We start from the raw sequence: 13,875 nt of genomic DNA on the forward strand, positions 1-13,875 counted from the left end.
GTGAAATTTCCCTTCAAGCATTTTTAACAGAGCAATTTGGGGGCCAAATGAGCCGTCTCTTTTACGTGACGGAGCCAAATGAGTCGGCTCACCGAAAATACTCGAGAAGCGTCACCGCAAAACACATCTGAGCGTTCAGAGCAGTACTTTCGTCAGTGATCCTCGGACGCTGCAATTATTCTGAATTTATATAGTGGGGTTGTTCTGCATTTCTCAATATTAGAGCATGACTTCCAACCCACTGAAATATACACTACATGACTAAAAGTATGTGGACACCTGCTCGTCAAACCTCTCATTCCAAAATCATGGACATTAATATGGAGTTGGTCCCCCTTTGCTGCCATAACAGCCTCCACTCTACTGGGAAGGCTTTCCACTAGATGTTGAAACATTGCTGCGGGGACTTGCTTCCATTCAGCCAAGAGCATTAGTGAGGTCGGGCACTGATTTTGGGCGATTAGGCCTGGCTCGCAGTCTGCGTTCCCATTCATCCCAAAGGTGTTCGGTGGGATTGAGGTCAGTGCAGTCCAGTTCTTCCACACCCATCTCAACAAACCATTTTATTATGGACCTCGCGTTGAGCACAGGGGCACTGTCATTCTGAAACAGGAAAGGGCCTTCCCCAAACTGTTGCCACAAAGTTGGAAGCACAGAATCGTCTAGAATGTCATTGTATGCTGTAGCGTAAAGATTTCCCTTCACTGGAACTACGGGGCCTAGCCCGAACCATGAAAAACATGCCCAGACCATTATTCCACCAAACTTCAGGTAGCATTTTCCTTGTATCCGCCAAACCCAGATTAGTCCGTCAGACCGCCAGATGGTTTAACGCAAGCTTTACACCACTCCAGCCGACACTTGGCATTGAACATTGTAATCTCAAACTTGTGTGCGGCTGCTCAGCCATGGAAACCCATTTCATGAAGCTCCTGACGAACAGTTCTTGTGCTGACTTTGCTTCCAGAGGCATTTTGGAACTCTGTAGTGAGTGTTGCAACTGAGGACAGACGATTTGTACGCGCTACATGCTTCAGCTCTCGGCGTCCCGTTGTGTGAGCTTGTGTGGCCTACTACTTCACCGCTGAGCAGTTCTAGACAATTCCACTTCACAATAACAGTACTTAGTTGACCGGGGAAGCGCTAGCAAGGCAGAAATTTGACGAACTAACTTGTAAAGGTGGCATCTATGACGGTGCCACGTTGAAAGTCACTGAGCTCTTTAGTAAAGCCATTCTACTGCCAATGTTTGCGAATGGAAATTGCATGGCGGTGTGCTCGATTTTATACACCTGTCAGCAACGGGTGGCAGAAATAGCCGATTCCACTAATCTGAAGATGTGTCAAACAAAAGTATATATACACACACAAACCACCTGAAACATGTCGGTTGGAGTTTGATTGTACAGTAAACGCGCTATAACAGAGAACCTCTGATTTGGATACAGTACTGAATAGTAACAAAAAAGCATCCTCTGAAAACTGACTGAACAGTTATAGTTTGCTGCTCAGACAACAGTAATGTGCAGTTTGTAGGTGTGATGCGTTTTGTTACTGAGATCTGATAGTGACAATAAATGGGCTCATTGTAGGATCTAATTGTCAGTGAATGAATGGCAGACAATTCATGCAAAAAATAAAATCTCAAATTCATCCATTCCAACAGTTTTATTTGTCAAAATCTTTTGAGTAATCACTTAGTACAATGACAGGTAAAACTTTGCATTTCCAGTGCACCTTCATATCTGTGGATAATAAAGAACCATGTGTTCAAATGTAAATTAATTGGTTAAATTAGCAGAAAATGAAACAGTTAGAGCAGAATGTATAACAGCATAATGTGTATAGAACATAAATATAAGAACAGACAAACCGTACAGGTACATGTCTTTACAGACTCAAATCAAAGGCTAAACCCAAAACATTTAGGCCATATCCTAACTTAAGATCCAAGTGTGTAGCTCACACGTTTCTTGTAGATCATGCATCGATTACAATGGAAGATTTGTGCTTAAAATGAGTTATGCACTCAAATCTCTAGTCATGAGTCGACCCTACAGAAAAGACTCAAATTCTAATTTTGTAACATTTACATTTTAAGTGCAGGCTTTTTCTAAGTGTACTATAATCAAGGCTCTTTCAAGTCTGTACACCTCCATATCAAGGTAGAATGGACCCAAGATATTCAGCAATTCTTCGTTGGCAGTGGCGCATTTTACCTTTACGTCCTGCGAAGGATGGTTTTGTTCTCTTTTTAACAAAAATATATGCCTTATAGAAATAGGACATGTTAATCACAAAACATAGCGTGTCTGCAGAAAAGCTGTTGTTAATCTAGGGTGTCGACTGTGCTAACCAGAAGGTTGAGACAAGATGGAAAAATGCTGAATAACAAGAAGACAGGAACTGAGGAATGTGTAGAAACTGACAACTCAGCTCAAACTTCACAACAAACACTTCCGGATATCTGGATCCTGTGTGCTGTGAGGCTGGGACCAGCCTGGGCACCACCGATAGGCTAGCAAGTTTAAACCACGCTAAGCCTCTACAACTCTAAAGTTGGAACTACATCTGTCACAGTATAAAAGAAGATGTCTGTACTATTTCAGTCAGTTCTCTGCTTTACCCTGCGTGGTGATACAGTGAACCCGTATATACGAAAATTGCATTTACCATTTATCGCTTATGTTAAATAAAAATAATTAAAGTATATTCGGTGACTCTGAATCACATTTTATCCTGATACCAGATTCGATTGACGCAACCTTTTACAGTCCTCAAGCTGACGTGCGGTGGGGTGGAAGTTTGGCCACCGAGGTCCCCATTGTGTTAAGGGCAGCATGGATACGGAAGTGTAGCCTCGACTCCATGCTATAACCCTTGTAGTTCAGCCTGTAAACATCCAGATACGTCTTAATAACATCCATTCTTCATCCTAGGCAGTAAACAATGCATCTAAAATAGTGCTGGTTTAAATTGACATTTACTTGGCATTTTCTATGGTGGTGGTAGCCTTCCCCAAGTCTCCTTGCTGCTTGTAGAGAAGACCCAGTTCATACATGCTGTATGGCACTAGGTAGCAGTCATGCTTGATCCTGTTTTCACTGTAAAAACAAAACACCACAACAATCAGATTGTAAGAAAGGCAACAGATCTATTACATTTGGGTGCATCAATAGTCTTAGTAGATGGTGGGCTGCCCCCCGAAGAGCCACACAAACCACATTCCTCAATGATCAGTGAATGGCAATAATAGCCTTACCTGGAGATGACGTGTGTGAAGCAGAGTTGGGCCTGGTCGAGACGGCCCAGGTGTCTCAGACACAGCCCCTTCAGCATCTGGACCATGCACTGGTCATCCACGTGGTACTCTGATGGATCTGGGAGAGGAAAGAATTTTTTTTTTTTTATTCTGTATTAGACAGGGGCTGACGGACCAGAAATCAGCCCTGGCATTTCTACCACACCTGACCATTTTTTCCCTCTTGAGACCCCCACACCGTCCCATAGATTAGACCTAGAGCATTGTGAAGGTAAACTCACTTGGGTCATTCTTCAGTTGCTCCTCTGCTTTCTCGATAGTGACCAGAATGCTCTCTGTCAGTTCAGGCCTTTTGCCAACGATGGTGAAGCCATTCCAAACGTATATCATTTCCTGTCATGAGGAAAATGCATTTTAGACCTAAATAACACATTTTAAAAGTTCATGTATATTGCTTTGAATAAATCAAATAAAAAAGTGTTCTCACCACGGCAGGAATCACCAGCGTCACTGGGGTTGCGGCGCTGTACCGCTGAGCCTTCTTCGCGGCGAACTTCTCCGTTGGGATAGACTTCCCTGCAATCCGCAGCCGCAGGCTCTCCACTTGCCTATAAGACACATGAAAGTAGCCATAGCTATAAACCTTAACAACCCACCTTCCCTGTGTAACAGTGCCTTCTGTTCAGTTTATGATTCATGTAAATATTACATTTATGCCATCCTGAATATATAGTCATCTTTTTTTTTGGTGTGGACCTACTTTCTTTTCAAGTTGTATAGTATCTTTGGGTGCCATACAAATAAAATGCGTCTTTATTGACAACACATACCTGAACAACTGTTCCACATTCTCCCCAGTTTTCTTCACCTCCTCCTCTGGCATCATGCTGAGGATGGAAGCTTTCTGGAACACGTACATAGCCTGCCAGGAGAGACCAAAAGTCACAATGAATATGACCCATCTGTACCCAGACCTCCAGGGAATATACCAGTGTTAGAACATGGGGGAGCTGTAAAGAGCAAGACCGTAAGGGTTCAAAAATAAGAATAAAGTGTAGAAGAGGAGAGGAGAGTTACTGGAAAAGGACCTTAATCTGTGACCGGGAAGTAAAATGGTTTTAGTTAGGCTGCTAGGGCAGCAGGTAGCCTAGCAGTTAGTGTTGGGCCAGTAACCGAAAGGTCACTGGTTCATATACCCGAGCCGACAAGGTGAAAAATCTATCGAAGTCCACTTGATCTTAATCTGCACCAGGGGCATCGTACCACTATGGCAGACCCTGTAAAACAACACATTTTACTGCACCTTTCCAGTGTATGTGAAAACAACAAAACGTGTGTGTACTATACCTGGAAACTCCATCCTAAATGTTTTAGTCAGGCTGCTACATGTGTACTATACCTGGGAACTCCATCCTAAATGTTTTAGTCAGGCTGCTACAGGTGTACTATACCTGGGACCACTTGCTCTCTTTGCAGAGAAGGTCTGCATACTGGTAGGCCTCCAGCCAGTCCTGCTGGAAGGAGTAGGACCACATCAGCTCCCAGTAACACAGATGGTGGATCTGACGCCACTCCTGCTGCGCCGCTATGCACTCCAGGAACTTCTTCTGGGCCTGGCGAGCAGATACACAAAACAAGGAGATATGGTTCTTGTTAGACAGAGGGGGTCAATTTTATAACTTGTAACATAGCAGACAGGGTCATATTCATTAGGGCACAGCATAGCAAAATGCTTTGCAACAGAACACAAGCGTTTCTCATTGGACAAGTTTAGGAAGTTGCTCCCAGTTATGTTTTCTTCCATTTGGTACCTAATGAATACTACACAGGAAAATGTATGAAGATGCCATTCTTAAAAAGGGAGATTACTCACAAATTCAAAGTTACCCTTGAGCACAGCAATCCTGGCCTGGTAGAAGAGAATGAGGGCCCCCTAGAGAACAACCACAGTCAATGTTAACGGAGGAGAGGGGCAAGTGGGAAGACCTTGCAGGAGGAGGACTGTTCACTTACATTGGGGAACTTTTCAATGTAGGGCTCCAGAAGAACATCAGACTCTACCAGGTTCGGCTCACCAGTACCTATAGAGAAGGAAAGACAAGGCATCAATCAACCCTAATGGCTGTTGTAAATTAAAACCCATTATCTAAGTATACATTTACACAGGCAGTCCAATTCTATAATTTTCAATAAATCGTCTTTTGTCCAATCAGATCAGTTCTGAAAAAGATTTGACGTGAAAAGACCTGATTGGTCAAAAGATAAATGAGTGGAAAAGAGATCACAACTGGGCTGCCTGTGTAAACACAGCCTAATAGTCCATACAAATGGATGAAATGCTCTTCACATAAGAAACCAGCTGGAGACAAAGTGACTTTGTAAAGCGTGACTGCGACAGTTGATGATCACAGTACTGTAGTAACAATGGAGCAGTTTAGCATTGTCACCACCAGAGAGCATCCTTTATCCTCAAAACTCCAGTGGCCTGTGTGGCATTTGAGGAGTAGGTCAATGTTGCCCCTAGACACAGGTCTTGGGTCCTTTTTGGTTTTTCCCCAATTTAGGGTTCCCAGGTTATGGTAAGGTTTCGGGGAGGTTAAGCTGATCCTAGATCTGTACCTTACCCAGTATGACGCTGATGTAGAGGTGGTACATCAGGAGGCACAGAGTGCTGAGGATGGAGCGCAGGCTGTTGCTGGCTGCCCCCTCCCTCAGCTTGGACAGACCCACTTCCTGCACAACAAGCCTCTGTCAACAACATCCACTTCATTGCATCGTCATTGGCTTAATTATGAGGCATAATGGGAAGTAAACTAAAGAAATGTATCATTTCAAACATTTACAGATGTATTATTTTTTGACTTATGCAAGCACTCAGTTTTTGGGGGACAATAATTACTTTGAAAAAAGAGACTCCCCACTCGGACTATCCAAGAGAAAAGGAGTATTTTGCAAGGCGGCCGGTGTGTGATGCTGAATAGTCTGTCAGAGAAAGAAGTGGTGAGACTGCTGCTCGTCACCTACCCGGTCTCCAGAGAAACCCATCCACTCCAGTAGTCTGAGGACCTTGCTCGGCAAGAGAGACAAATACTGAAAGAGGAAAACCAAACGGTGAAAATAGAGTGACCTCAGCATCTGAGGACTACAAAACAAAAATCCCCCTTTCATGTCAAAGAAAAAAAAAACAGCCAATAGAAAATAAAAACATTTATAATTTGAGTTGAGAAAAAAATATTTGTAATCTTACATTTGACCGCTTTAGCAACTCTTATTAATCTGCCTGTCCTACCATCTTCTACCTCACCCATACCGCTGAAACACTAAACACCAACGCTCTTACCAAGTTAAATGAACCAATGCCCATGTTCACACCACTCCTGAAGTGAGCTTGTGTGCTCATCTGGTCAGACTGGTTCTTTGCCATGGTTGACATATCATCACATTCCCTGGTAGAGAGGAGCCAAACAGGTATTTGGTTATTTTACAAGGATCCCCATTAGACATTGCTAATGAAGCAGCTACTCTTCCTGGGGTTCACACAAAACATGACATAATACAGAACATTAATAGACAACAGCAGCTCATGGACAGAATGACATATATTGAACTATGAACTTGAGTACACTATCAACCATGCAAGATCTCCCAAAATACTTGACTCTCAAATGTGACCCTGCTAAAAACAATCACTGCTTGATAACGTTTGATTCATTTCTTTCTACTGCATCAATTCTGTGAACAGTCATTCTTATACTGGAAGCACAGGAGGCTGGTGAGAGGATGACGGCGGCAGCTAATAATAAACTGGAATGGAGTGAATGGTATCAAACATATGGAAACCAGCTTTGATGTGCTTGATACCATTCCAAACATTACTTTGAGCCCGTCCTCCCCAATTAAGGTGTCACCAGCCACCTGTGACTGGACTACCCAAACACAAAACATAATATCCTTTTCACATTATATCATCAACCAGTTCATGTGAAACCAGGCCAGCTCAGTACAGCTTGGTTTGGGTCAGTTGTGAAGAAAAAAAACTGCCCACTTGTAGATCAGAAAGCTGTTGCGGATCTTGATGCCTCCTTTGATGAAGCTGATCATGCTCTCGTCCAGAAAAGTGAGTGTAGCCTTCTGCAATAGCGCCTCAGCATAGCACAACTCCGCATGCATCTCCTCTGCAGCGGGCAAGGAGCAAACAAAGAGAGATGCCCGTCAGTCAAAGTCCAGAATAGACCCACACATTTAAACCAATGTGGATGTAGTATATGTAAACAGTGCATTCGGAAGATATTCAGGACCCCTTCCCTTTTGCCACATTGTTACGTTGCCTTATTCTGAAATTGATTAAATACATTTGTCAATCTACACACACAATAACAGGTTCAGATATTTTTGCATAACATAGAAATGTATTTACAAAAGAATTCAGACCCTTTGCTATTGACCCTTTGAAATTGAGCTCAGGTTCATCCTGTTTCCATTGATTGGAGTCCATCTGTGGTAAATTCAATAGATTGGACATGATTTGGAAAGGCACACATCTGTCTAAGGTCGCACAGCTGACAGTGCATGTCAGAGCAAAAACCAAGCCATGAGGTCAAAGGAATTGTCCGTAGAGCACCAAAACAGGATTGTGTTGAGGCACATACCCAAGAAGAACCAAGGCTGTAATTGCTGCCAAAGGTGCTTCAACAAAGTACTGAGTAAAGGGTTTGAACACGTACGTAAACGTGATCAGTTTAAAAATAAATTAAAAACTGCAAACATTTCTAAAAACTTATTTTTGCTTTGTCATTATGGGGTATTGTGTGTATAGATTGAAAAACAATTTAATACATTTTAGAATAAGTCTGTAACTTAACAAAATGTGGTAAAAGTAATGGGGTCTGAAAACTTTCTAAATAAACTATACTGTGCATATATTATAATTTTGGTACAGCAAATAGTATTTTAACCCCATGTGTGCTGGGCATCCTGAAGCTGAAGTATGACAACCCAAATACATGAAATCAATCAAAAGGCCAGTCATGAAACATGTACATTTCAGTATGGATGACTCATACTACATACTCATTTTCACATTGTCATCTATCATACATACTACATGTATGAATGTCCAGATGTCGACATACTGATATCATCCTTTATAACCTACAACCATCACGGAGATGGTAGCCCATCACACCTTCAGTTAAGTCGTCAGCTGGCTGCTTGTAAAACATTTCAGTGATGGCCTCCACCATGGTAGTCTTCTTCCGGAACCTGTGATGAGATAATGTACTGTGTTAAAGTTAGAATCCTTAGTTGCTATATCCACCTTTGGACAAAAATGTATAATATGTGCACTACGATTGATTCTTGAAGAATATAACACAGATAAATGCCTCATGAGCTTAGTTTAACTGTCATACCCCATCAGAACCCAAAATGTAAATTTGGTTAACTCCAATGTTTGCAAACTAACAGTCCTTGCATCATCCATAGTTGCATTACTCCAGGTCCATCCTTCAGCTTTTTACCAAAACATAGGCGGGGTGGCCGCTTAGCTATTGCTTCGATTCAAGACTCTAGCTGTAAGTCCTGCAATGTCTGAATCTGATGTGTGAGAAAGCTTCTTCAATGCATTGGCAATTGAAACTCTAGAACTAGATGCCCTACATTCATGTAATTTCTTTGAGAGAAGCAAAACCGTACATCTGGCACGTCTGCAGAGACTCCTTCAGAGCAGTCATGGCCTTTTCAACATCCTTGGGTTCAAAGGTCATGCCTGCCTGCATGGCCAGCATGCTGCTGTAGCCCACAGCGTGGTACATACTCTGGCTCCTCCTGAAAGAACATGACAAAACCCTTCAGAAACAGAAGAAACTCAAGAAGCATTTTATTGAGAAATGGATCCAATGTGACCAACCAATGAATATACACTGAGAGAAAGTGGACCGTTTCTGGTAGCCAATTAGGACCATTTGTGTTGGCAATATTGCAGTAGAATACACTTTACCGAACAGGTCACCATCAATCACTATTAGAGACAGACATGAGCAGTTCAAAGAATGTAAAGCCTCAAGGCAAGCTATGATGATGGTGAATGGGACACACCAGGGTCTGAGGAGATCCAAGGCGTCAGAGAACCGGTTGTTGAGGAAGAGGTCAAGCGCTTTGGCACTATCCTGCAACGCAGTCTCTAAATCCATCTGGGATTTCCTGGGAAGGGAAACAGAAGTGCAGATCAGGTGTAGTGTTTCTCCAGTAATGTTCTACACATGGATGTCATTGGCTGCTTTTAACAGGACTCTAGCAAAGGGTTACTCAAGAACTATTTGAGAAGGTCAAGTAACACAAAATGTCCTAGGCGGCAAAGGTCATTTATTGGTGTAATAAAATAAACTCACAACCCATGCGATTCCAAACTGTTCAAACCCCTCTTACTGGCGTTGAGAATTTAGCAATTTTAAAGCTACGTTCCTGTAATTCGACACTCTTCCATGTCTTGTGTGTGTTTATATGATACCAGGGGTCGAATCCCAACAGAGTTCCTAAAAGACTTGAATCTGTATTGACCCTGTTCTGGGTCCGGATTGCAGTCCACCAGTTGAGTATGGGGGCTATAGCAATCACAGCATGCGGCAGACAGTATTAAATATCTATTTAGACACAGAACACAATGTTGAATGTGTCTGCATCAGCTGAGATTTGTGCTGTAGGCATTAATACTGTAACTATGGTTACATAGCTCTTTTACATGAAGGGAAGATCTAAATCAGTGTGTATCTTAGCATAGACTTGTGAAGTAGGAGACTTACATCTTATCAGGTACCAGGAGAAAGGGATCCTCTGGGTCTATCTGAAAGTCAAGGAAATCAAGTTTTTCAACTGCACAAGGAGCCATCATCAGTGCCTAGCCAAACTGCAAGCCCTTTGGCTGTGTTTATACAGGCAGCCCAATTTTCTCCACTTACTGGTCTTTTGACCAATCCCATTGGAGCTTTTCACATCAGCTCTTTTTCAGAGCTGATCTGATTGGTCAAAAGGCCAATTAGTGGAAAAATATAAGACATGGGATAAGTGTAAATGTAACCTCTGAGAATCAATTGAAATACCATCGCAGTGAATTTATTTTTCTTCTTTGGTATAGCAGTGCATTTGTCACAGGATTCCCATTGGATAATTGAGAGTGCTGGGCCTCGTTCAAATTCCTGAAGTGTATCCTTCCTTACCCTCTTCTTGAGGTGTTTCTAATCAGTTATTACTTCAAAAGGAAGGCAATAACAAATTAGTCACTTACAGTGAGGGGTTTATTAATCCTTGTTCACACTGCAGGCCTTAATGCTCAAATCAGTTTTGCTTTTCAAATCCGCTTTGGAATACTGACTGTCCAAACCGCAAGTTACAAGTGACCAAATCGGATGGGAGTGCGTTCAGACTGCAGTCATTTGCTGACATGGCTACGCTAGTTGTCATAGTAATGACGGGTGTGTGTGCAGTGGTGTAGACTGACTGGTGGTGCTCGTGGTTCCCATCGCTCAGAAGTTATGTAACAAGCTAAGGTGACAACAATGCCTGCCATGGACGTTTCCCAGGTGCTTTGAATACTCAATCGTAGTGTAAAAAAATGTTTAGAGCTTCAAAGAATAAGATGGTCCAACTTTCAAAACGAGTCCTTTTTGGCTAGCTACAGCAGTCAACTAGCTAGCTGTTTAGCTCTCTAGCACACAAACTAATTTGTTTGTCAACAATTAACAAGCTAGTTAGCTACCACATGTTCTTGTCAAACTGTCGTAGCTAGCAAGCAACAAGATATGCAGTCTAAAAACCACTTCAGGGCAAATAGATCAGATTTAACCGTTAAGACAAGTCACAGCGCCAGGAATCAGATTTGTACCGGACTTCAAACCACCTACGAAGGGGGTTTGAAATGTGTCTTGAAATATCCGATTCCATGTGCTTTTTGGCTGTTCAGAATGCAGGAAAAAGAAAAGACTCATATCAGAAATGCAATTTTTGGGGGGATTTGAGTCATTTCGAACTGCCAATGTGAACAAGGCTTTAATACCCCAGTACATATTCTCATTCACCCCTTTAGATTTGTGTGTATTAGGTAGTTGTTGGGGAATTGTTAGATTACTACACTCGCTACACTCGCATTAACATCTGCTAACCATGTGTATGTGACCAATAAGATTTGATTTGACATTGGGACACAGGGGCTGTACAGTAACATGCTCATAGAATTAGAATATCAGAATGGCCATCAATCTTCTTATGAAGGGATAAATGTCAGTCATTTTGGTCATGGAGTTGGTCAACCATGTTTGCCACAAAAACCTTATTTATCTCAAATGTTGAGCACAAATGTGTTTACATCCCTGTTAGTGAGCATTTCTCCTATTTCCCAAGATAAATCGATCCACCTGACAGGTGTGGCATATCAAGAAGCTGATTAAAGAGCGTGATCATTACACAGGTGCACCTTGTGCCGGGGGCAATGAAAGGCCACTCTAAAATGTGCATTTTTGTCAACTCAATGCCACAGATGTCTCAAGTCTTGAGGGAGTGTGCAATTGGCATGCTAAGTGCAGAAGTGTCCACCAGAGCCTTTGCCAGAGAATTGAATGTTAATTTCTCTACCATAAGCCGTCGCCAATGTCATTTTAGAGAATTTGGCAGTATGTCAAACCGGCCTCACAACTGCGGACCACGTGTAACCACGCCAGCCCAGGACCTCCACCTCCGGCTTCTTCACCTGCGGGATCGTCTGAGACCAGCCACCCGGACAGCTTATTAAACTGAGCAATATTTCTGTCTGTAATAAAGCCATTTTGTGCGGGGGAAAACTCATTCTGATTGGATGGGCATGGCTCCCAAGTGGGTGGCCTGACACCCAAGTGTGTGGCCCCTGCCCAGTCATGTGAAATCCATAGATTATGGCCTAATGCATTTATTTCAATTTACTGATGTCCTTATTTGAACTGTAACTCAGTAAAATCGTTAATTGTTGCATGTTGCCTTTATATTTTTGTTCAGTATATATGCACACCAAAATTACGATCTGCTTCTCTGAATTGCCTTGTGAAAGTCTAACACCGTAAGATCGTATATTGTAACTTAGCTAGCCATGTTGGCAATAGAACACACTTTCAAATGCCCACCTGACCAGTTTGCAATTTAGAATGGACCTTTTTAGAATGCGTAAACAGTAATTGTGTGATGGCGGGGATGCAGGGTTGTGTTCCATAGAAAACAACTACAAGTCAGCTTGCTCTAGTAGTTCCTCAACAGCACAGCTACGAGAGCCATATTGGTATGAAAATAAACAACGTGCTATTTAGAGCGTTTCCCCAAAATGCATGTCTTGTTTTTGGCTTCAAAGACAATAACAATTGTAGGCTATAACAAATGTGCATTGTCACGCAGTGAGAACTATACTTGAGATAATCCAAATAATGAATGATTACCTAGTTGGGCTAACTTTTTTACTTCTTGCTGTAGGCCCACATCATCATCCTCTTCCTGCATCCCTACTTGTAGCCTACCTGACTCTGGTATAATGCACTTTCACCTCTCACTCGATCAGTCTTGCATGTGCATCTTCCTGAATTAATATTAGATATTTTAATAGATCAATCTCGCTGGCATAACGCAAAATTATTTAGCTATAGTGTGGATGTAGGGCTGTTTTTGTAATAACGAGTTTATGAATGTATTTAATCTGTAGCCTATAAACTGCATGGTTTCCCGAATTTTAGTGGGAGGACAACACCATATCATCGCGTGACTCCAATTTTACGTGGATATGGTGTTTATTATATCAATAGTTGCGCATAAAGCCCTTTCCAATGCCGTCTCTCGCATAACGAATTTTACGACACAAAAATATCCTACCATGTCCAACGAACAAATTAGGCCTATCTGTCTGCATGCATAAGATTGTACCGAAACATCCTATTTCCATCACAGCTGTCTTTGTTGATTTGTTTAGAAGGTAGCCTATGACTTTAATAGCATAAAAACAGGGGATGGAAACGTGGTTAGTAAGGCAGCCCACTTAATTGTTACCCAGAAATGATTTGATATTGAGATAAAAAGGTCTAATGCTGCCGTTTTTAAGAACAACAAAACAATGAAGCTATTAGGCATCTTCGACCAAATTACACTTTCCAACTATAAAGTAATGTGTATGATGCTATACAAAAATTATATTGAACGCTTCTATAGAAGTAGGATTAGGTAAAAAAAAAAAATGTTGGTCAGTCCCATGATAGCAGATTATTTTGGTGGACATACAAAATACCCCCAAAAATTATATCCCAATTTTTATCCATAGAAGGGTCCTTTGGAAGAGGGACTGTTGACATATATTTGACATTGTTATTTAAAATTGTTATTGAAATGTAACCACTCAAATTCATGGACAGATCTACAAGGACTGATCATCAATGATATCAACATCAGATTTATCCTTTAAATAAAATGTAGGCCTATTGAACATTCAAATTTAAAAAATAAGTAAACCGGCTAAAAACGTCTTACCTTTTGGATGTTCCCATTCTTCACGTGAGCCATGTTCGATAGGACAGGAATGATTGTCAAATAAAGAAGAAACGTATTTTTAAATA

The 13,875-nt window shown here is 41.7% G+C and overlaps 1 protein-coding gene across 1 annotated transcript; it reads right to left on the bottom strand.

Annotated features, from left to right (window-relative positions):
- Positions 1-2,753: 2,753 nt before the first annotated feature.
- LOC120035168 (tetratricopeptide repeat protein 39B-like) lies at positions 2,754-9,453 on the bottom strand. Its single transcript, XM_038981989.1, has 16 exons — positions 9,359-9,453; positions 8,957-9,088; positions 8,448-8,524; positions 7,308-7,437; positions 6,603-6,708; positions 6,287-6,352; positions 5,887-5,995; positions 5,276-5,343; positions 5,136-5,195; positions 4,714-4,875; positions 4,093-4,184; positions 3,750-3,870; positions 3,544-3,655; positions 3,263-3,380; positions 2,988-3,104; positions 2,754-2,892 (listed from the first exon to the last, which is right to left on the bottom strand). Exons 1-16 carry the CDS (start codon positions 9,451-9,453, stop codon positions 2,778-2,780), a joined length of 1,680 nt encoding a protein of 559 aa, XP_038837917.1. The 3' UTR covers positions 2,754-2,777.
- Between the last annotated feature and the right edge of the window lie 4,422 nt (positions 9,454-13,875).

This window comes from Salvelinus namaycush, chromosome 42, assembly GCF_016432855.1.
Source record: "Salvelinus namaycush isolate Seneca chromosome 42, SaNama_1.0, whole genome shotgun sequence".
Lineage (NCBI taxonomy): Eukaryota > Metazoa > Chordata > Actinopteri > Salmoniformes > Salmonidae > Salvelinus > Salvelinus namaycush.

What these genes read in the sequence shown, in the direction of transcription:
- LOC120035168 (XM_038981989.1), bottom strand. Translation starts at nt 9,453, where the DNA reads ATGGATTTAGAGACTGCGTTGCAGGATAGTGCCAAAGCGCTTGACCTC. An exon ending in GCATTGGTTCATTTAACTTG is followed by an intron (nt 6,353 to 6,602) that starts GTAAGAGCGTTG and finishes TTCCTCTTTCAG; the next exon opens with TATTTGTCTCTCTTGCCGAG. An exon ending in TCAAGGGTAACTTTGAATTT is followed by an intron (nt 4,876 to 5,135) that starts GTGAGTAATCTC and finishes TCTGCTCGCCAG; the next exon opens with GCCCAGAAGAAGTTCCTGGA.